This window comes from Histomonas meleagridis (assembly GCF_020186115.1).
Source record: "Histomonas meleagridis strain 2922-C6/04-10x chromosome Unknown contig_118, whole genome shotgun sequence".
Classification (NCBI taxonomy): Eukaryota; Parabasalia; order Tritrichomonadida; family Dientamoebidae; genus Histomonas; species Histomonas meleagridis.
This window is the reverse complement of record NW_027150758.1, coordinates 490,670-513,302: the sequence shown is the minus strand read 5'-3', so window position 1 is coordinate 513,302 and position 22,633 is coordinate 490,670. Positions and strand designations below refer to the sequence as shown.

The 22,633-nt window shown below is 30.0% G+C and overlaps 9 protein-coding genes across 9 annotated transcripts; 6 read left to right on the top strand and 3 right to left on the bottom strand.

Moving 5' to 3' along the window:
- Positions 1–1,805: 1,805 nt before the first annotated feature.
- GO595_000982 (uncharacterized protein) lies at positions 1,806–2,933 on the top strand (the record flags this gene model as incomplete). Its single annotated transcript, XM_067923556.1, has 1 exon — positions 1,806–2,933. The coding sequence occupies one exon, from the start codon at positions 1,806–1,808 to the stop codon at positions 2,931–2,933; it is 1,128 nt and encodes a 375-aa protein (XP_067778925.1).
- Positions 2,934–5,219: 2,286 nt separating this feature from the next.
- GO595_000981 (uncharacterized protein) lies at positions 5,220–6,632 on the top strand (the record flags this gene model as incomplete). Its single annotated transcript, XM_067923545.1, has 1 exon — positions 5,220–6,632. The coding sequence occupies one exon, from the start codon at positions 5,220–5,222 to the stop codon at positions 6,630–6,632; it is 1,413 nt and encodes a 470-aa protein (XP_067778924.1).
- Positions 6,633–6,952: 320 nt separating this feature from the next.
- Positions 6,953–7,438, top strand: GO595_000980 (Peptidyl-prolyl cis-trans isomerase pin1; the record flags this gene model as incomplete). The annotated part of the gene is made up of 1 exon (XM_067923534.1): positions 6,953–7,438. The coding sequence occupies one exon, from the start codon at positions 6,953–6,955 to the stop codon at positions 7,436–7,438; it is 486 nt and encodes a 161-aa protein (XP_067778923.1).
- Positions 7,439–7,594: 156 nt separating this feature from the next.
- On the top strand, positions 7,595–8,209 carry GO595_000979 (uncharacterized protein; the record flags this gene model as incomplete). The annotated part of the gene is made up of 1 exon (XM_067923523.1): positions 7,595–8,209. The coding sequence occupies one exon, from the start codon at positions 7,595–7,597 to the stop codon at positions 8,207–8,209; it is 615 nt and encodes a 204-aa protein (XP_067778922.1).
- A 42-nt stretch (positions 8,210–8,251) lies between these two features.
- On the bottom strand, positions 8,252–8,941 carry GO595_000978 (La domain containing protein; the record flags this gene model as incomplete). Its single annotated transcript, XM_067923512.1, has 1 exon — positions 8,252–8,941. One exon carries the CDS (start codon positions 8,939–8,941, stop codon positions 8,252–8,254), a length of 690 nt encoding a protein of 229 aa, XP_067778921.1.
- Positions 8,942–10,253: 1,312 nt separating this feature from the next.
- On the top strand, positions 10,254–11,600 carry GO595_000977 (uncharacterized protein; the record flags this gene model as incomplete). The annotated part of the gene is made up of 1 exon (XM_067923500.1): positions 10,254–11,600. The coding sequence occupies one exon, from the start codon at positions 10,254–10,256 to the stop codon at positions 11,598–11,600; it is 1,347 nt and encodes a 448-aa protein (XP_067778920.1).
- A 1,397-nt stretch (positions 11,601–12,997) lies between these two features.
- GO595_000976 (Chaperone protein DnaJ 1) lies at positions 12,998–14,059 on the bottom strand (the record flags this gene model as incomplete). Its single annotated transcript, XM_067923489.1, has 1 exon — positions 12,998–14,059. One exon carries the CDS (start codon positions 14,057–14,059, stop codon positions 12,998–13,000), a length of 1,062 nt encoding a protein of 353 aa, XP_067778919.1.
- A 5,088-nt stretch (positions 14,060–19,147) lies between these two features.
- Positions 19,148–20,098, top strand: GO595_000975 (RNA polymerase II core subunit; the record flags this gene model as incomplete). The annotated part of the gene is made up of 1 exon (XM_067923478.1): positions 19,148–20,098. The coding sequence occupies one exon, from the start codon at positions 19,148–19,150 to the stop codon at positions 20,096–20,098; it is 951 nt and encodes a 316-aa protein (XP_067778918.1).
- Positions 20,099–21,250: 1,152 nt separating this feature from the next.
- GO595_000974 (thioredoxin-disulfide reductase) lies at positions 21,251–22,192 on the bottom strand (the record flags this gene model as incomplete). The annotated part of the gene is made up of 1 exon (XM_067923467.1): positions 21,251–22,192. One exon carries the CDS (start codon positions 22,190–22,192, stop codon positions 21,251–21,253), a length of 942 nt encoding a protein of 313 aa, XP_067778917.1.
- Between the last annotated feature and the right edge of the window lie 441 nt (positions 22,193–22,633).

The following is a 22,633-nucleotide window of genomic DNA, read 5'->3' as shown; positions in this document are numbered from 1 at the left end:
AATGGATTTGTGCACAATGTTTAGCGCAAATTCCGAGGAGACTGTTTACACGGAGATTATTAATGAATTGTTGAATGCAACTGTAAATTGTGGAAGATACCTAAAAGACGTGGTGTTAAATACAAAGCTTATCTTCGAAAACGTGTCAATGACACAAATGATGTTGGTTTTCTCTCGAGAAAAATTCTTAAATGCAGATGAAACAAAAAATGTTTTGGTCATATTGAAGATGTTCGGTAAATTGGTCGAGAAAAATGAAAGTCAAGAAAATAAAGATACATGGAAAGATATGTTGAATACTTTCGATGATAAAATTAAAAATAAGAAATTGTTGGAATATATTAATAATAATAATATAGAAGAAATGTTAATGATCGAGCTATGAATAAACATTATCCATTTATGTAATATTCCAAATTATTTGCAGCATCTTTCAGGAAACGTTGCATTAATTATTGGCGTTCAATTCATGAATTTATAAGCAAAGTTAATTGTGTCTGCATTTATACAAATTGGGATGTTATATGTATATGGCGGTCTATCAACGAATAAATTAATTGTTGATTGGACTGATGTTTTGAAATTTTTTTCGATGAGATTCAAGACATTGGATTCCAATGATTTCGAGAGATCTATCAATAAAATAATGTTTTACGTTAAGTGCGACAAACTTTTTATACAAATTCACATAAAATCGAGAATCATTTTATTCAGATAATAAATGCAAGCATAAGCTGTTGTTTTCCTTATATATAGAAAAGAGTTTCTAAAGACATCACTTTTCTTATATATCCACTTTTAAGAAAAAAGAGTTATTATAAGGTAAAAGAAATTCCTTGTATCATCTCATACCTTCAATCAGAAACGAGTTCAACCGAAGGCAAAAATTTCCAAATGCGTTAAGCACGCTGAACTATGTTAAACCTATTTGGGAGACTTGAGTATAACAAATAAAAACAACGCAATAACAGTTATAGTGAAATCTGATTTCAATATTTTTTATTCAATATTTAATATTTGATTTAAATTTCTGTAGCTAATCTTGAACAGTTCTTAATATATTTCTCTACCAACTGTCCGAACATGTCTCGTTGAATACTTCTTTGTGTATCTTATTCAACAAAGCTGTGTATCCCATGTAAAAGTCTCTTTCTTCTTACAAGTTGTTGCTTATTATTCTCTATCTAATGTTGTGTATATTGCACAAGATATAACGTGAATAGGTATTTCAACCACATTCAGCGCATAATGTAACCCATTATCATATTGATTGTGGATTGCCATCCAAATTTAGGTGTAATAAATTAATCCTTGATAAGCAATGTTTGAAGATGATTTAACTTTGGTATAACTCATTCACCTCCAATTTTATTATTATGTTTAAAGAGCTTTCGTTTGTTCATCATTCATTAGTGAACAATTATTTGTGATTTCAATTATAAATGAGTGCTTATGTGGAAAGGTTAAAAGTGAATTGATAAAAGAAGCTTCAAATTGGATGAATTGAAGGAAGCAATGAACAAAGAATTTTTTGTTAAATACCAACAAGTGCTTCTTCAATTAAAGTCATGCTTAAAGATTTTTTGTACCTTCAAATTAAAATATTATCAAGGAAGCAAGTTAAGCCATCAAATTTATGAATGTAAGTTCACTAAATATCCTGTTTTTGGAGTATTCCAGATTTTTAATAAATTTTTTCTTTTGATATGGATATTGAGCTATTTTTTGCAAACTTCAGAAATAAATTTTTGAATTTTGTTTTTTTGCAAGCTAATAAATACGTTAACGTATGAGAAAAAAAATTAATGATTGATGGAAACAGTCGCTCTTTATTCAGCCAAGACTTGTCTTTAAGTAAAACATACAGTCTAACAAATCAAAATTATGACACGGAAGATCTTGATGAAAAAATTAGAGATCTTCAAACTCAAATTTCCAATACAGAAGACCTCATTCAAAGTACACAACGTTTAAAAGATGAAAGAAAACAAAGGTATGTAAAGCAAATTCAAGAACTTGAAAAAGAACTAAGCGAAGCAAAAGATTTTGCCAACCAAGAAATATTAAAACAAAAGAAAGAACACACAAAAGGAATCCAAGCCCTTAAGGAACAGCTTTCAAATGAAATTAAAAAAATTATTTCTGATTTCAATCAAAATTCTCCTCCAGATCAAATCATTGAGCAAAATCAAAGAGATTTGTCAATTATAGGAGAAAAGAACTCCATTACAGAGATTGAAATGGAGCTAGAAGTTGAACAAGCCAAATTAATACAATCAAAATTAATTGCCAAAAATGCAAAAATCCAAAAGCAACTTACAAAGTCCAAAGAAAATTATAACTCTGAACGCAAAATGCATCAACTAGAAGACGAAATTTTAATGATTCAATCAGAACATCGAAATTGGATACGCGAAATTCGGAGCAACATCAAAGGTCTTATAGACTCAATCAATACTCGTGAACATAATCATAATGTATTAGTCGAACAAATGAAGAAAGAGATTGTCAATCGGGAAAAAAGTAATCAAATTCATATTAACTCAATTAACCAAATTGTTTCAAAGGAAAAAGAACAAGAAACAAATGAAGCAGAATTTTTTAATAAGAAGATGGAAAGTTTACAAGCTATTTATCAATCAATATCACAAAAGGGCAATATTCAATTACAAATGATAATGAAAGATATCGAAAGGCTAAAGAAAATGCTCGAAGAGTCCAAAAAATCCGAAGCGCAATCACAGGAAAATGTTAAGAAACAAATAATTAAAACACAACAACTAAGGAAAGAAATAGAGAAACAAAGAAACAGCATCACTTCAATGGAGCTTGAAATAAGCAGAATATCTGAAGAAAACAAATCATCGATGGAAATGCAGAAAAGAAATACAACAAATTATAGTTCATTAAGGTCATTATCAATTCTATATTAACAGTATTTCTTTTGTTTTGAATAAATTTGTTTTTATATATAAATTTTTTTTAATTATCATCAAATGAGCTTTGGTTGAATATAAACAAGAAGTTAAAGTGACTTTAATCCAGAACTCAAATCTATATTTGTAAACGCTTACTTTAATATATAAAGCAATGTCTATAGATGAAGCTATCAGGTTTAAGGATTTTATAAATCAAAATTATTAAACAGATTCAGACTTCAATAAAATTATTTTTTTCATGATTTTTGAAGCGACCGTTTATTAACGTTTTCTCTCATCAAAATTAAAAACACATCAAACCAAAATCAGTTTGCAACTTGATCACTTATAAAAGCAATAGCAAACGATATTGGAAGCGCCCAAGACAATTACTCTGTACGGATGAGAATGTTATTGATTTAAATGATGGAGGTGAAAATCCAGAATATTTTTTTAAAACATTTAAAAAAAGTTTTGTATGTTTTGACGAAGGCGTACTTTTAAAGTGCATGGAATTCCTATTGGATATGACTCAAAATCATAACTTTCCAAACTTTGATTTATTTAAGAATCATTCAATACATACAATTTTGCTACACTTAACAGAAAAAATGAATCAACTACCATATAGGATAATGTCATTAAATATAATCAATAATTTTGCCATCTCTTCCAATAGGAATTTCATTCATTTGTTCATTGGAAGTAATCTTCTTGGCATGCTCTCCGACATTTTAGATGAACCTAATCTACTGCCATTAGTTTTAAAGATTTTTTCAAATATATGTCACTTATCTGTTGAAGTCCATAATTTCATTATTCAAAAAGTTTCATTGCAAAATGTTTTTTCCCTTATTTTAGGTTGTCTTCCCAATTGTGGTGATCAATTTATTCAAGATAATTTACGAACATATTCTGAATATATCCATAAAATCAGCATCACATATATACATATAAAAAGAATTCCAATTATATTTGAAGGCACATCAGTGATTATTTCCCAATTTCCAATTGATTTTATCCATTTATTTTGCAAAATATTTATTACAATTGCAAAATTCACAGAATTAAACGGATTCATTGAATTAATGGATAAGTACGAAATACCAAACAAATTAATTGCTGTATTAACTCATAATATTCAGCAACTAAATATCAATGAAAATTTTTATTTACATCTTATCGTTATCCTAAGTGAATACTATTGTAAATCCCACAGAGATGACATTGCGCTAGACTATGATCTTTTCATTGCTCTTTGTAATGAAAACAATCCGCAAAATATTCGAACTTCAACTTTATATTTAATTGGGAATTTGTTCGAATCTGTACCTCAAACTATTGACGTGTTCATTTCGAAAGGAATTCTCGATTTTTTCGTGGCGGAATTTAATTCGGGGATTTGTCAAGTGAAAACTGAAATTGCGATTTGTTTGGCAAAAATCATTATATATGGTACAGATGACTTAAGAATACAAATGTTTGATCTTGGAATTATGGAAAATCTTTTCGATATCACTTTGGCACACATGGATTTTGATTCAATTCATGAGGTGTACATACACGCAATCGCTTTGTTGCTAAATTCACTAGAAAATAAAAATGGAATTGAATTTGTGATGCAGCAATTAGAAGAAATTAATGGAAAGTGGTTGATCGAACAATGCCTTGAAGAAAATGGAAATATGTTTGACCTTGAAAGATATTTAAGCTAGATTATTGTAATGCTATAAGATTCGACATCAAGATTTTGGTGAAAATCACTGCGTCACTTTTCAATTAATTAATTAAAAAATTTCTAGAAATAACGATAAATATTTTCTGTTAAAAACGATTTTTTAACCATTGAATTCCACATCGGTGACCACTTGTTTTGTGGGTTTCACTCAATTTTGAGAACTGACAAAACTTTCAAAAAGTGAACAAATTTTATGGCTGGACAGTCAGTCACTTTTATGGACTTTTTGTGCGTACGATAGAGAGCATGCCAATAGACTTAATCTTTTGTTGTTTGCTCACATCAGTTTTCATTTTTTTAAATTTCCATTTTTTAACGATTTTATGAATTTTATATCGTTTCTAGTGTTTTGGTGATTGGTTTTTTGGTTTTTATAGTTTTTATTTAAAAATCCGAAAACAAAAATTTGAATCTCCGGATGTACGTTAACCTCACAATCATTTGGTGCCGGTGGCGATCTTCCCACACACAAAAATTGAATCCCCACCATAAATTTCAATAGATAACCAAAGCTTTCAGAAATTAGTGTTCAGACCATTCAATTATTGTCATCATTCTTTTTGATGCTTGAAGTCCCAAACAGTTCTAAAATGTCTCCTCCTGCAATATTATTAAAACAAAGAAAAGACGCAGATTTCTTTCCTCAATCATGCCAACCTTTTACCGAAAATAATGAAAAAATAACATCATTATCATTATCTGTTGTTATTAATAATTTAATACCGCACATAAAGCAACAAATAGCGCAACTGAATTTTGACGCTATTGAAGGACTGCCAGTATTAATTCGTATATTTATTGATAACTTAGGTGAAGACGGATTAAATCTTGTTACCAATGAAATTTTACCTGCCCTTCATGAGGCATTTCATTTAAACAATTCAGCATTCGCTATTAAGAAATTAACAAATCTAATCTCAAATACTGTATGTTCTATTCCACCAAGTCATCGTGATAAAGTTTTAACAGACATTATTGCCAAGGACTCATCCAGTAACGAAGCTCAATTTCGTTCACTTGCCGCAACTTTATCACAATATGTTCTTGATTCAGATAAAATCATCAGCTATATTCGTGCATTACTTCTTGATCGTGTTCCACAGGTAAAAGTTGATCTTCTCAAAGCTCTTCCGAACTCTAATTTTGATTACGAGTTTATCCAATATGTTATTCGTAACACTATCAAAGATCGAAACCCAAAAGTTCGAAGAGAAACAGCGCCAATTATTGCTAAATTATGCCCAAATTGCTATGATCTTTATCAAATTCTTTTCCATGATAAAGATACAGCAAAATCAGCATTTCGAAACATCAAGCCAATTGTTAAAGCCAATGGGTTCAAAACAGTTTTACCTGATTTCCGTGAAGGCATGAAATATGAAATCGAATCTTCTGCAGCAGCTTTGATAAACTTATCAAGAATCATTGATGAATCCGAACAAGAGCTTCTTCTTAACTGTTGCCTTGATGTAAAGTTTTCACCAATCTTTATCCAGCACTTGTACAAGTTCTCTCTTGTTTTTAAGGAAAAAGATTTCTTTTTGAACTTTTTGAATCCACGGGGCGCCCCAAACTGGCGAATCAAAAAGTCGCTTATCGATCAGACGATACAATTTGTTGGAACATTGCATTCAAAGCTTTGCCCAATAGCAGAAATGTATTCTAATGATCCCGTTGCTGTTATTAGGAATGAATCTATCGAATTATGGAAAACACTTATTGATGATAATGAAATTAATGTTTTCGAAGCAAAGAAATTAATGAATGATAATTGGCAAACAAGACTCGTACTTGCAAAGTTAATCGTAAAATGTGGTTTTCCGACTTCGTTGGATAAGGAATTCCAAATGCTTTGTAATGATGAGGTATCAAACATAAGATTTTTCTTGGCAAAGAGTACTGTGGATAATACAGAACTATTTAAGAAATATTTCGGAAACTCAAAAGACGAAGATATAATTATGTTATCAAAATAAGGCGTTTAGAATAAATATAGAGATTTTAAATACATTTTTTTACTTAATGATTTTGAATGAACGATACAAAATTCAATACAAAATTATCGTTGTTGCATTGAAATTCGTTATCGTTTTATGCGTATCAAACATTTTAATTACTTCAAAACCATTTTAATCCATAATGTGTTATGAAATGTGTTCCTTCCATAGATTCTTTTTACACGTTCTATGGTGAATAAAAATATAGAGATGATGACAATGGCCGATCAGATTTTTGTGTAGTTTATTTTGAAGAAAAAGATTATGAAAAGACGTTAAAATGCCACTTTTCTCATTTCATGGAAAGTCCAAAGATAACTCCTATTGAGCCACCAGAGCATTGGAAAATTCGTGAGTGTAAAGACTACCCAGGTAGATGTTATTATTACTCAGAACTTTATAATAAATCTACTTGGAATAAACCAAATACAATACCTGAATATGTTTATATTTTTCAAATACTTTTAAAGCATAAAGACAGCATTTGCCCATATACAAAAGATGGAGAAGTTTTGCGAACAAAAGAAGAAGCACTTGAATTAATCACAGAATTTCGGAATCAGTTGGTTTCTGATATAGCTTCACTTCCATTATCGTTTATGGATATGGCAAATGATGTTTCAGATGCTGTGGATGGTGATGACTCTGGTGGATGCATGGGATGGGTAAATAAAAAACAAGTTCCTGAATCTTTTGCAGAAGCAGTTTGGAAGCTCGAGATTGGGGATGTTTCAGAAGTAATTGAAACACCATTAGGTTTGCATTTGATTTATCGAATGGGATGAAATATAAAATTGTTTGTAATATTATATAATAAAATGTTCATGTTATTTATTTTATTTCTTGCGTTAAGACCAAAACTTTATAATCCAAGTTAAAGTGGAATTTCCATAATTGCGATATTCACTAGGTTTGTTTTACGATACATCTACAGCCAAGAAATGGAAGATTCACAAATTATCCCAGGGCGAATATTAAACTTTCTAATTCTTGGTGTAGAAAACAATGATTCGGCTCTTTTCCTTGAATCTTTCTTATCTAAAGAAAAACCCAATGAATCAAATCTTCGTGATACTTCATTCTTGTTAATGAGTACTGTTGCATTACAATGGGGTCAAGAAGTACTATGCGTCAATCTCACTATTGTTCCATCGGCAGCACGTTTATCATTTGCAGCAACTTCGGCATATGAAAAAGCAGATGCAGCATTATTTATTACATCATCTCCTTCTATTGATAGCTTACAGATATTAGAGAGATGGATGAAGGAAATAAAATCAAGAGCAACAAATCATAATGTTTCAACTTTTTTCATTATCCAAAAGCAAGATAACCAAAAGATGCAAGAAAAAGTAACATCAAATTCTCTCATTCTTGGGAAAGGTTTCGATGATGTAATTCAAATATCAAAAGGAAGTTCTGAACAAGCACAAAATGTTGTTAAAAATCTTGTTTGGCATGTAATGGGAAACGAACCAAAACAATTAACAAACTCATATGGAACACTACTTGCAGTTGCTACGAAGGGAAATATTTCTTTCGGAAACATATTTTAGTAAATGTTTAAACACGATAAAAAATCCTAATAATGATTGTTTTTATTTTCGCCTTGGAGATTTCTGTTTGTTGAAATTTTTTTTTGTTCTATTCATAAAATCTGATAAAAGTTCAATCTTTAAACCGTCTTTAGAATTGTACTGAATTCCCCTTTCAAGAACACTCTGTGCAATTCCTTCTTCTTTGAACTCAATTGTAGTTGTTCCTGTGTAAATTAATTTATCTAAATCTTTATCATATCTTCGTTCAAGTCCTATATACTCTATGAGACCAGCAAAGTCAGGTATGCTTGTGAAAAATTCTTCTTGTTCACTAAGAGGTACATATGGACGAAAACCAGAAACTCGTATGGTTCGATAAGCTCTACGTGGATCCGAAGCAAATGGTTTCTTTGATTTGATTCCTTTCTGTTCATCAGCATCTAAGTATGGTGATGCACATCCTGCTTTGAATAATTTCTTTGGAGTTGATTTTAGTTGGCGAAGACGATTACATTTTAATAAGAAATCATAAGATACATATCCCTCTGGATTTTTGATGATTTCGTTTCTAAATATTTGGTCATTTTCTAAATTGTTACCACTAAAGTAATATTGAAGTTGTTCCATCCTTAATGTACGATTGGGATGTGGATCAGGAAAATCTCTATCTTCAGATTCACTGGCAGTATAATCATCTGGATCCTTTTCAAAGCCAAGTATTTTTGCAAAAAAGTCAAGCACTGCCTTCATGAAGTTGGATTTGGCACTTTTTTAGCGCCATTGTAAACGTTCGCTTATAACGTTCTCTATATTAGGCTTTGAATAAAGTTCAAAGATTTCGGTGCATAGAAATTACACAGAAACTAATCAAGCACCCTGCTTCAGCACCATTCCGTTATCCTGTTGATGTTACGAAACCAGGGCTTGAAAATTATTACCAATATATTGATGATCCTCAAGATTTAACAACAATTGAAAAAAGATTAAAGAAAAAACACTACAGATCTGTCAGAGAATGGAAAAGAGATATTGGAACAATTTGGACTAATGCTTCAATTTTTACTGGTTCAGATAGTTATACCACTTTGCTTGCAAAACATCTTGAATCAGTTTTTAATAAAGAGCTGAAGATAATGTCAAGCACTACTCTTGCTGGCTGGATGAATCGAGTTCATGAACTAAAAGTTCAACTTAATGATTTAATTGAATCACCTCCATCTTCTCTCAAAGACTCTGTTCCCATTGAAATGACTCGCCATAATAATTTGCAGCCATTTATGCCAAATGATTATATATATGTTTTTAATGCATTAAAAACTCTTCCAAATCAGAACGATCGAGACCAATTAGCAGAAATGCTTGGGAACGCAGAAAATGAAATTGCACTTACAAAGCTGCCATTGTCAACTTTGCAAAACGCTAAGGCTTTTGTGAAAGAAAAAACACCAGATTCGAGGAGATCATTACTTGATATCCAATTGAATGTAACTCAATAATGTGAAATGTATATGAACTTAAACAAATTAATAAACTAAACTTTGAAAAATACTTTTTTATTGGAAATTAAAATTCTTCAATTTGTCGTGGTGTTTGAATTTTTGGGTTATTTAGAAACTATATAGAGTCAAGTTAAAAACCTGTTTTATGTAAATTCCAAAAAAAACATTAAACATTAAATCTTCATGAGGAACATATTTACCATTGGTATATTAATATCAAATTTTTTTTTTTCACTAGGTCTGTCTGACGGAGAAAAAGTATTTTTGCCTGGTTGGGGTACCCGATCATATAAACTATATAAAGAACCTTTTGAATTGGATTGGTATAAATTGAGCCACAAACTTACTGTCAGAGCTCCACCAAAGGCATGGAAAACAAACCGAGAGCATGTTTCCGTATAACTCAGATTGTTGTTTCATTTTTTTTTGTTTCTTTTCCTATCATATATTCTTTTTATTTGCAGTTCCCAGAATCTAAAGATTTTTTGTTAAAAATCAGAAGTACAAAATTGTTCTATTGCACTGAAAAGAATATAGATTGTACCATATCCATTTCAGTTGATATGGTATCACCTATTAAAGTTGAGACATATGAAGACTTTGACCAAAATGTTTGTGGTGTTGGCCAAAACTTTGTGTCAATTCATAACTCATCAGTTCCTAAATCTAGTTTCACTCAAAATGTCATTTATTCTGATTTTCCAGACACTGGTTATATTCCACTAATTGCATCGCTTTATTCCCTTAACATGCCAGATTACATTTTCTACATCAACACTTCTAATGTCAATTATATGCCATCCACTCTCTGGCTTGAAGAAGCAGTTTCTAAGTTTTGCGAAGGTGACTACGATGTTATATTTGGTGGCAAGACAGTTTATCAAAACAATGATGTAGGAATTGGTTTAGCGATTATTCGTTCTCCATTAGTCCGTGAACTTCTTTACCACACCAATTCCACATATAATTCCATACCACCTCTTTTATCCATTTCATTACTTATTGCCAAAAACCCGCATATCAAAAGCATTTATCATCTTTTCGATGGTATTAAACCCGAACAAAATTATGATCACATAATAAATCCACAAATTCCACGATCACAAATGTGTCCTAACATTAATGATTCAACCAATCCAACACTTGGCTTATTATTACCCCAATTTAAGCGCAAATATATTTATAACTTTATCACTGATTATGAAAAGCAAACATTATTACCCGAATTTTATTGCATCGTGCAATGTGAAAATCGGATTACATTAGACTTAGCACGAATACGTTCTAAGTCATCACGACCTGTGTATCATATTTGGGGCTATAATTGGAGCCCATTATTTTTGTTTCCTATTTTCATCTCTTCGTTGTTTCCGGTGGATTTCGTTATGCGATGGGATGATGACCAAAGTCCAATCGATAATAATGTTCATCAAAGTTTTGTCGACGAAATAAAAAATGATAATTCCATAATCGGAATGGGTGGTTCGAGTTATAACTCCAAGTCACCAAAACTTTTTGGCATGATAGCGAAGGATAATTGTAGCGAAAGAGATACGTTCGCAGTGCCTTTAATGTATAGACCGATGCATGGAAAACTTACGGCACGATTAAGGCCGTATACATTGGCTCAAGGAGAAGACATAACTTTAAGTTTGGCTTCGAAATTGATTTGCAACATAACGGTCAAGTCGAAGCAATTCAAATATAAGACATATCAATACGATTGGAACAAGCAGTCAAGAGATAGGAAACTAAACAAACTCCCTGAAAACAAAGAGGGCGATCTGATGAACCGAATTTACAGTCACTTTATAGAAAAAGCAGATTATGTGCCGGTTTGCTATGTGAATAAAACTAAAAAGGATGCATACAAAAAAATAGAATATAAACATTCAGATTATTATGAATAAATCAATGTCTTTCTTTATTTTTGTTGTTGTCTTTTGAAAATTTATTAAAAATTATATATCCAATACCATATTCAGTTACTACAATTGTAAGTTATGCATTTTATTCATGTTCATGATTACAATCTGTTAACATTGGTGAAAATATAACAACAATTGGAGATTATGCATTTTATTATTGTTCTAAATTAACAACAATTATCATTGTAGAAAATGCAAAAACAATTGAAACTTTACCATTTTCTGGTTGTAATAATTTCACATTTGTTTATTTTACAGGTTATGAATCACCAACTGACATAAGTTATAATAAACAATTGTTAAATGTTTAACAAAAACAGGAAAATATTTTCCCGAATTCGAATTATCTTTTGGTGTAACATTAGTTACAATTAATGTATAAAAGTCAGAATAATAACAGTAATAAGACAAATAATATATCACAGTGTAATCATAATAAATGACATTTGTCGATATATAACTATAAGTGGATTCAAACGTTAACAATGAAAATGTATTTATATATTTACTATAAAATGTAATCGAAAGTGTTAAAGATAATGACTGAGTTAAAGTGAACGAATGCATTAAAAAGGATATATATTATGTAGGATATGAAATTACTAATTTTGGAGAAATGAAATTCATATGTATTTATTAAAGGGATCGCTTTGGATAAAATTCAGTTACAAAGCATTTTCATTTCATCTGAAAATCGCTCTGACTCTGGTAACCTTTTAAGCCTCGAAAATTTTCCTCTCGAAGAATCAATATATACGATGTTGTTTTCAGTTAGAAATTTTACGATCTTCTTTTTTGCTTTAGCTGGATTATCATTTTCAATCTCTAATTCAAAAAATTTTTTGCCATTAGGAAGTGTCATTTCGTCGGCTTCCACTGTAAGTCCTTTATAAGAAACAATATTTCTTATATCATGGAAATCACCATAAATGTAAAATTCGCTATTTTCGCATTCTTTAATTTGATCTTTAATTATCTCGGGCAATGACTGAAATAAAATTTGTGGTGATTTGATAACTAATTCTGCTGTTTCATTTGGAATATCGGTTTCCATTTCTGGATGGTTTGCAATGCCATTTACCAAATTTCCTTTACCTTTTAGAGTTACTACATATCTTTTAATTCCGTTTGATGTTATACGACGAAGTCGTAAAACTTTTCCTAATGTTGACAATTTTCCATCTTTTGTATTTAAGAATATATTCCAAAGTTCATTTCTTTCATACTCTCCGTTGAATAAACCAAGAAATTTATGATATCCTTCCTCACTGACCAAGATTTTAACTTCTATTTCAGTCATTTTGCAAAATTTTAATGCCGATAATAACGTAAACCATTCAATGACAACGAACGTTTAAAATACATTCAAACAGTTTTATTTATTTTCTATATTTCTTCAAGTTATTTTCGAATTGATTTAATGTTGAAGTGTACATATCATTTGTACTCTTCATTGATTTGTCACTCAGTGATTTGATTGCTTTCTTTTCCTTGAAAGATAATGAACGAGGAATGATTACCTTGTAGTGTATATATAATGATCCTCGACCTCCAATTCCAGCTCCATTCATCTTTTCAACATCGAGAGGTTGTGTTCCAGGTCTAACCTTTTTATTAACAATTCCCTTCAATGTTGGAATCTGTACTATTCCACCTAACGCAGCAGTTTTCATTGATATTGGAACTGTAATATGCAGGTCATTTCCATTTCTTTCAAAGATTGAGTCATCTTTCACATTACAAGCAACAATAAGTTGACCGTTTGGAGTTGAGAAGTTTATAATGGAACCGTTTTCAACTCCTGGGGGAACGTTAATTTTGATTTTTGTTGGTTTTGGAGTTTGTCCTGTGCCTTTACAATTATGACATGGCTTTTCAATAGTGTAGCCTTTCCCACTACATGCTGGACAAGGAAATGGGAAAAAGCCTTCTGCAACAATTCCTGAACCATGGCAATACTGACATAAAATTGGTGGTTTACCATCACTAGTACCTTGGCCATTACATTTACTACATGGCTCAGTGGTTGGCAATGTTATTTCCCTACTGCAACCAAATACACTTTCCATGAAATTAAGAGTAACAGCTTTTCTGAATACCATTGGTGAGTGCTCACGAGTTGTACGTACAAATGGAAATGATGAAGATGAAGATCTATGATCATATTCACTTCTTGTTTTCTCATCCTTTAGTACATCATAAGCTGAATTTACAGCAGACATGATTTTTTCACCTTCTTCTTTTTCTTTTGGAGTATGAAGGACATCAGGATGGTATGCCTTTGCTATTTCATAATATCTTTTTTTAATTTCATCGTGTGTTGCAGTTTTCTTAAGTCCAAGCCTTTCATAGTAATCATCTGCTTTCCAATTAATTTTTGGTTTTGCAAATAATCTTGAAAAGAAAAAATTTGTTGCGGCCCCAATGCTTGTCAAAGCCATTTGGAGTAACTGCCTGCATTCAAAAACTGATCGTTACTATTTCAAAGGTTTACATGAAGTGCTCCGATCGTCAACAATAAACATCATAAAATTTAAATAAATTAACGTTTTTTAAATATTATTTCATCAACTTGAATGTCTGAGAGCAATCTTCTTAGTACCACTAAAGATCAATTTAATAAATCTGTTTATATGGAATTTCTTATTTCCGTCCAGAAAGTAGTATTTAATTTAAATGAAGAAAATCTAGAGTCAACAGTTCAACATACAATGGAATTATTCGATTCGAATTATCCATATTCATTTAACCTTATAATATGCAATTTGGTTTATTTTGCATTTTGTTCTCAAAAAGGCAACGGTGATATATTTTTAAATTATTTACTGTTAATTAAAACAAAAGAAGAAAAAATGAACATTACAGCAGACATTATTAAAATTTTTAGTAATTGCATATCTAATGCCAATACCCAAGAATCATATTATTTAATTGAGAAATTGATTGATCAAAATTTAATTGATTCAAGTATTACAAAAAACATTCATTCATTATATTTTATACATTATAAAACAAAAGATGAAATTAATGGATTTTTTTCATTCAATTCTGATCACTATCATTTTTTAAAAGACATTAACGAACTTTCAAATAATAATTGGGAACTTCATAAAAAATATATTAGAGAAGGTGTTAATCGAAGTGAAATAACAGAAATAATACGAAATGATGAAATAGGAAAACTTCAAGAAATGGCATCACAAAAAGAGTTTGATTTTAATCAATATATTAAACCATCACTATATGAAAGATATACAACTACTAATACATATGTTACATTAATTGATTATGCTGCGTTTTTTGGATCAAGTAAAATTTTTAAATATTTATTATTAAATGGTTCTAAACTAGATAATACAGGCATATATGCAATTGCTGGTGGAAATATGGAAATCATTCATTTATGTGAACAAAATCATTCATCATTTTTTGGTGCATATGAAACAGCAATTCGGTTTCATCGAAATGATATCTTTAAATATCTTTATGAAAATAAATTAGTAGAGCAAAATATAAACGGTTCATCAAAGAATGATGATTCTGATTCTGATCCTGATAGTGATGATAGTGATTATTATAAAACTAGATTTATGAAAATGTTTAAAAGTAATATCAATGATTTAAATTTCATTTGTATATCCAGTGGTAATTTTGAATTGTTATCATTTTTGGAAAATGATAAAAAAGAAATCAGAGATAATTTCATTAATAAGGCAGCAATTCAAGGGAATATATTCCTTGTTAAACATTATTTTGAAAAATGTCAAATACCACAAAATATTTTAATTAGTTCTTCATTATCAGGAAATGTAGAACTTGTTAAATATATTCTTGAACAAGAAAAAATTGATGTAAACGCTAAAGACATACATTTGTTTTATTTAAAATATGTTTTAATAATTTAATATTTTAATATATTATTTGGAAATCATTTAAATTATTTAGAACGGCTTTTATTTCTGCAATTTTAAATAATAATATAGAAATAGTTAAATTTCTTCTTAAACAAAAAGATATTGATATAAATGAAAAAAACTTTTTTTAATTGAATTTAATATTTATTTCTTTTATTTGAAATTTCAAAATAATTTTTGAAGAATATTTAAAATATTTAAAACACCATTTATCATCGCAGCTGAAAAAGGTAATATAGAAATAGTTAAATTACTTCTTGAACAAAAAGAAATTGATATTAATGCTAAAGATATTAAATTGTTTTATTTTTTGATTGTTTTTATATAATAATATTTCAAAATGTAATTTGGAAACTTATTAAATTATTTTGGACAGCATTTGTACAAGCAGCTGCAAATGGTCATTTAGAAATAGCTAAATTACTTATTGAACAAGAAGGGATTGATATCAATTCTAAAGATAATATTTATTCCAATAATTTAATTTTATATTAAATTACATGGAATTTTTTCAAATGGTTTGAAACAGTTCTTCCAATTGCATATAATCATCATCGTAATGAAATAGTTAAATTCCTTATTGAACAAGAAAGGATTGATATTAATGCTAAAGATATTTATTTGTTTGTTTTAGTATTGGTTTTGATAATTTTTTATTTCAAAATAATATTTGGAGATTGTTTAACTAACTTCAAACATTACTATTAATGGCAAGTTTTAAAGGTAATAAAAAATTGTTCAATTACTTCTCGAAAAAAAAGGAGTTGATATTAATTTACAAGATGTTTATTTTTTATGTTCAAAATATCTTTTTATAAATTGAAATTTCAATATAAATTTCGGAGAATAATTCAATCATTTCATTCGCCACTTATGAGATCATCATGGAATGGTTCTATAAAAATCGTTAAAATGCTTCTTGCTAAAGAAGAAATTGATGTAAATGCTGTAAATTTTATTTATTTTTGCAACATAAAATTTCAAAATAATATTTGGAGATTATTAAAATCATTTAGGACAGCACTTATGTTTGCATCTGAAAATGGTAATACTGAAATAGTCAAATTACTTCTTAAACATAAAGGAATTAATTTTAATGCTAAAGATGTTTATTTGTTTAAATTAATGTTTGTTTTGATAATTCAAAATTTAAAAAAAATATTTAGAAATTATTCAAATAATTTCGTACAGCTCTTATTTATGCAGCTAATAATGGCCACACGGAAATTGTTAAATTGCTTCTCGAACAAGAAGGAATTGATATTAATGCTCAAGATATCTATTTGTAATATTTAAATTTTATTATGATAATTTAATATTTCAAAATAATATTTGGAAATCATTTAAATTATTTGATACAGCACTTGTATATGTATCTACAGGTGGTTTCACAGAAATAGCGGAGTTACTTCTTAAACAAGAAGGTATTGATATTAATATAAAAGATATTTTTTTAATTTGCTTGAAAATTATTTCAATTATTTCAAATTTTATTTGATTATTTGACAATTACTCTTAATATTTTATACACCTTTAATGATTGCAACAGAAAATAGTAGTACTAAAATAGTTAAATTACTTCTTGAACAAAAAGGGATAGATATCAATTCTAAAAATATTTATTAGTTTAGTTTTGTATTTATTTTAATAATTTTATATCTCAAAATATTTTTTGGAATTTATTCAAATTATATTTTACAGCAGTTATGATTGCGTATAGATTTGGATATAAAAAAATTATTAAATTATTCGAGAAAAAAGGAATCAATATCATTACACAAAATAATTATTTATTATATTTGACGTTATTTAAAATCATTTGATAACTAAATTATTAGTTTAATATTTAATAAAAATTTGTTTGATATTGCTTGTTATCAAATTCTTAATGTAAACTATTTTTTGGCTTGGAGCTCCCAATAAATAGTTATTTTTTTTGATAAAAATGTATAATAAAAAATTTTTATTCGTAATCACATTAATTGAAGTCAAAATTATTTCTCTATAAATGTTTATTGATCTGAATCAGGGTCAGCATTTATATCAATATCACATTCGAAGTCCATCAAATCGTCCGGTACTTTTTCATTTTCCTTTTGTTTGTTCATATTAATATCATTTACCACCAACGACTTCTTTATATTTGTTAGCGCTAAATTCAAATTTTCATTTATTTGTTTAGGTTTAGGCTTTGGAGGTAATATTCTTATATCTTTACTTGCATCGCAATTAATTATTACATGTTTCACTTGTGGTACAACTTGTGAAAATGAGTCTTTTCTTTCATTTTCTATAACTTTCATTACATCTCTTTTCGGATGTAATATTGGTTGAACTTTCGGTTCTACAATCGATTTAATTCTTGATAAATATGTTTGTGAATTTATAGTCTTTTGTATAAGTTGTATAAATCTTCCTAAATATGGTGAATTAGTTGGCGATGAAGATAAAAATACATTTGTAGTAATATCAAATAATTGTGTATCAAAAAGTCGTTTTTCACATTCTTCAATTAATGTTTTATGTATTTCTAATTGAAGTTGTGGTTCGAAATACATCGCAAATGGTGAAATTATATCTATGTATTCAAGCCCACCTTTCTGTAATGAGTTAAGCCACATAGGAACTAATGGTACAACAAAGATACGAATACAATGAATTCCATATACAAATATTAATGATCTAAGTAAAAGAGGTAAAAGTATTCCCGATTTAACTTGTGTCATTAATGCTTCAAATATATTTAACCGATGAAATGCAACAGGATTCATTTGCATTAGTTTAGCAAAAATATATTGGACACTTTTTGATATCGAAATTTCTAATGAATTGGTGGCGGTTTTAAACAGAATTGGATATAACGCATTAACGTACTCCGTGAGTGATGTTGGATTTTGCATTAAGTATTCAACAAGATATAGTAACCCACGAATTCGTAAGGCTTCATTGGGCGGTGGGGGAAGAGGGAGCTTTTCTACTTCTGATGGCTCGTTAGAAAGTGTTGCTAAAACACGTCGAAGAAGATTTCCTGGTGTTTTGTTTGATCTAGCAATTGCTGCAGCCGCATTCCGTTGAATATACTGGTCGTTATAATCGAGAAATTCAAAATGAGCAGAAATTGATGATGAATAACATGGAAGAGATATTATGTTATATAAATGAGTTGCAAATATTGGGTTGTCAGGAAAAGTAAAGTTTCGGCACCATTTATATGCTTCATTATGAAGAAGTTCTGTTGCTCTTCGAATTAAATGTGCATTTAAAAATGCTGCACCAAGAAAATTTTCTCGATTAGCTAATGAAATTTTACCAGCTTTGTCGAATTGTGACTTTAAATCATCCGGTGAACAAATTCTTACCATTTTTGATAAAATCCAAAATAATTCTGGATCAGGATTGGAAGTCAATTTCTCTACAATTGCTTTGATATCATCTTTTGTGGCTGAATCAATACTATAAATATTTAAAGCTGAACTATTGGCTGAGAATTGTTCTGTTTCCATCCGACCGAAGGTCTTATCGACCCTAAAATCTTCTGCCAATAATTTTTGTGTGTTTCTAAAATTGTCATCAAGAAATTTTGAACCGTTTTGGGACACCCCTTCATTTTGACCAATGTCAAGGAATGTAACTCCAGAAATCAGACTTACAAACTTAGATAGCGAAAATAATCACATAGAATTCGAATTGACAAATGTCAGCACAGCTTTTGCAAATGCACTTCGTAGAGTTATGATTTCCGAAGTTCCTACTATGTCATTTGATGACCTTTATTTTCGTCAAAACACATCTCCTTTACCAGATGAATTTATTGCTCATCGTATAGGTCTTTTACCTATTCATTCTGATGAAGTTGATAAATTACGTTATCGTGATGATTGTGATTGCATTGAAGGTTGTCCACGTTGCCGTGTGCGGTATGTCATAAATGTAAAATGTACTGATGATACACCACGTCTTGTTACTACCAGGGATCTTGAATATTCACCAGAATACGATGATGATCCAGCATACCAAATTGAATTAGATGCAGCCCGTACAATGAAACCCGTTGAGCCACCTGCTATTCCAGGTGGTCCATCAGTTCCCATTACAATAGCAAAACTTGGTAAAGGCCAAGTATTACAAGTTTTGTGCTATGCAACCAAAGGCATTGGACGAGAACATGCCAAATGGTCACCATGTTGTTGTTCAACATATCGTATGCAACCAAAGATCACATTAAATCATGCATTTTTTAGAACCAAGACACCCGAATGGCTTGATAACTTTGTTACGACATGTCCAAACAACGTATTTAGACATGCTGCAAATGATGATACAATTGAAATTGAAAATGAACTTAATTGTACATTTTGTAGACAATGCCAAGAAGCACTTGAAAATGAAGGAGATACTGACTCAGAAAAAAACATATTTATTGATCAAGTTCCTGATAAATACATATTTACAGTCGAATCAAATGGTTCATTACCACCACAAACTATTGTTATACGCGCTTGGGAAATCCTTGGAAGTAAACTTGAAAGACTTTTACAAGATATAAAGAAGGCGCCACTTGAATAAAATAATTTTTAATATAATTTCATTTTTATGAAAAAGTATTATCAAAATCGATTACGGTTAATAAAAAACAATATAAAAATAAGCGCTTTATTATATAATAATATATACATAAGGGATAGTGAGATTGAATACGAGTTATAGAACAGGATTGCTTTCTGCTTGAATTGAATCATTGGCTAACTGCTGACTGGAATGTATAGAAGGAACACCTGAATCATTGTTATATCCATAGGATTCTAGAATGTGTTTATGAACTGATCGAGTTTTTTGAGAAGAAGAAGAAGAACTTATTTGATTTTTCATTTTCTTCCTTCTGCATATAACAATAAGAATGATAATAATTCCTATTAATATGATTACACCGAAAACAATAAAATATATAATGTAGATTGAATAAAAAGAAGGATCTGTGCCATCTCCTGAACTTGTTTCAGTGCTGTGTGCATATGTGTCCTGTTTTGGTATTACTGTTGCTTGAATCAAGCAAAAAAAGAGCATAAGTTTTTTATAGGCTGATTCGACTCAGAAAAAGGTGCAATTAATTGAAATTTCGATTGATTTTTGAATTCCTGTAGTTTGGGTGTAACACGTACGTTTGAAGAGTCATAATAGGCAAATTCAATGCATTACCGTCTTTTTGAAAAGATTTTGTGTATGCCAGCGGTTATGTTGAAGGTTTTCATTAGCTCTGGATTAATCAGTGATCACTTTACAAAAAAAACTCGAGATATAAAGTAAATAATTATAAAAAACTGTCCATAATTTTAATAGTATTCATTATGAGTTTACATTGATTTCCATTTTTAATTGATATAATATTCATCACAACATTTCATGATTAAAATTCAAATCTTCAGCACTTACTTTAATAAAAATGATTTAACAAGAAAAACGCTTAATGATTGTTATTTTATTACAAGATATAAAATGATTTTCGGATTTTACCGCACACTTCATTGGAGGATAACGTTAACATTTACGTAAACTTTTAAAAAAGTATTAAAATTCCAAACAAAACTTCGAAATAAAAATTGCTGACTATAAATTGCAAGAGAAAGAATATATGCCTTTTAAATTACTTCCAAGGAGGCTTCCATGCTTTGGCGAGTTACATGATTCTAATTGTTAGAAGAATTTAAATAAATCTCTTTTTTACTTAGAAACTTCTTGAAGGTACCTTTCAGCAAGAAGTGCTGCTTGGCACCCTGTTCCAGCAGAAGTAATAGCCTGACGATAAACACGATCTGCACAATCCCCAGCAGCAAAAACTCCTGGGATGTTTGTTGCAGGTGATCCGTGAGTTATAATGTATCCTTGTTGATCACATTCAACTTGGCCACGGAAAGGAATAGTTGCAGGTGAATGACCAATAGCAACAAATAATGCCTCACATTGTATTTCTTTCTCTTCATCTGTCTTCACGTTCTTGATTTTGACGCCAGTCACATGATCATCTCCGAGTACATCGGTAATAATTGTATCCCAAATAATTTGAACATTTGACGCTTCGATCTTTTTCTTCATTGGAAGAGAAGCACGAAGTTGGTCACGACGATGAATGAGTTTGACTGAACAGTTAAGATGTGATAAGAATAATGCTTCTTCAACTGCAGCATCACCACCTCCAACAACAACTACTTCCTTGCCACGGTACAAAGGTCCGTCGCATGTAGCGCATCCAGAAACACCATGCATCTTAAGCCTTTCCTCGTTTGGTAATCCAAGATACATTGCACTTGCACCAGTGGCAATTATGACAACTTTAGCAAGATAATAAGTGTCACAATCTGTTGCAATCTTCTTTGGAGTGGATAATAAATCACATTTGGTAATATGTTCATATCGATATTCTGCACCTGCAGCTGTGGCTTGTTCTTCAATTTTCATGACAAGATCGGGACCTGTTCCAGTGAACCCTGGGAAATTTTCTATTTCTGTTGTTGTTGTAAGTTGTCCTCCTGGTACTTCGCCATGGAGTACAATTGGTTTATAACCAGCTCTAGCAATATAAAGAGCGGTAGTGCTTCCTGCAGGGCCACTTCCTACAACAATTACATCAACCTTTTCGGCTTGATTCCAATCGTAATCCTCCATTTTCGATATGATTTTATGAGGTGATGGAAAGTGAAGTGATTTTTTACCGAAAAATGACATCCAGCGTCTTTTTCCTCTCAATTTTGTGATGTTTATATTTTATTCTGGATGAACATGAATGGTTACATCATATTTATATAACTATTGACGAATTTATCTAATTTATATGCTATACATGTAAAAGTTGGTAAGATAGTGTGTAATCAAAAAAATATGCAAAATTTAAAATACTATTTAATCGGATCTAATGTTCTTTGGATTGATGATACTGGGGTGCCGTTGAAACAGACATTGGAATATTAGCTTTTTCATGAGGACAATAACCATGGTTATTAAAATTAATATTATGTTATATTTCTTTGAAGAAAATATATTATTATTACTCATTTTAAGCATAATACAATATTTTATTTAAAAATATTAAAATAGAAGTATCCAACT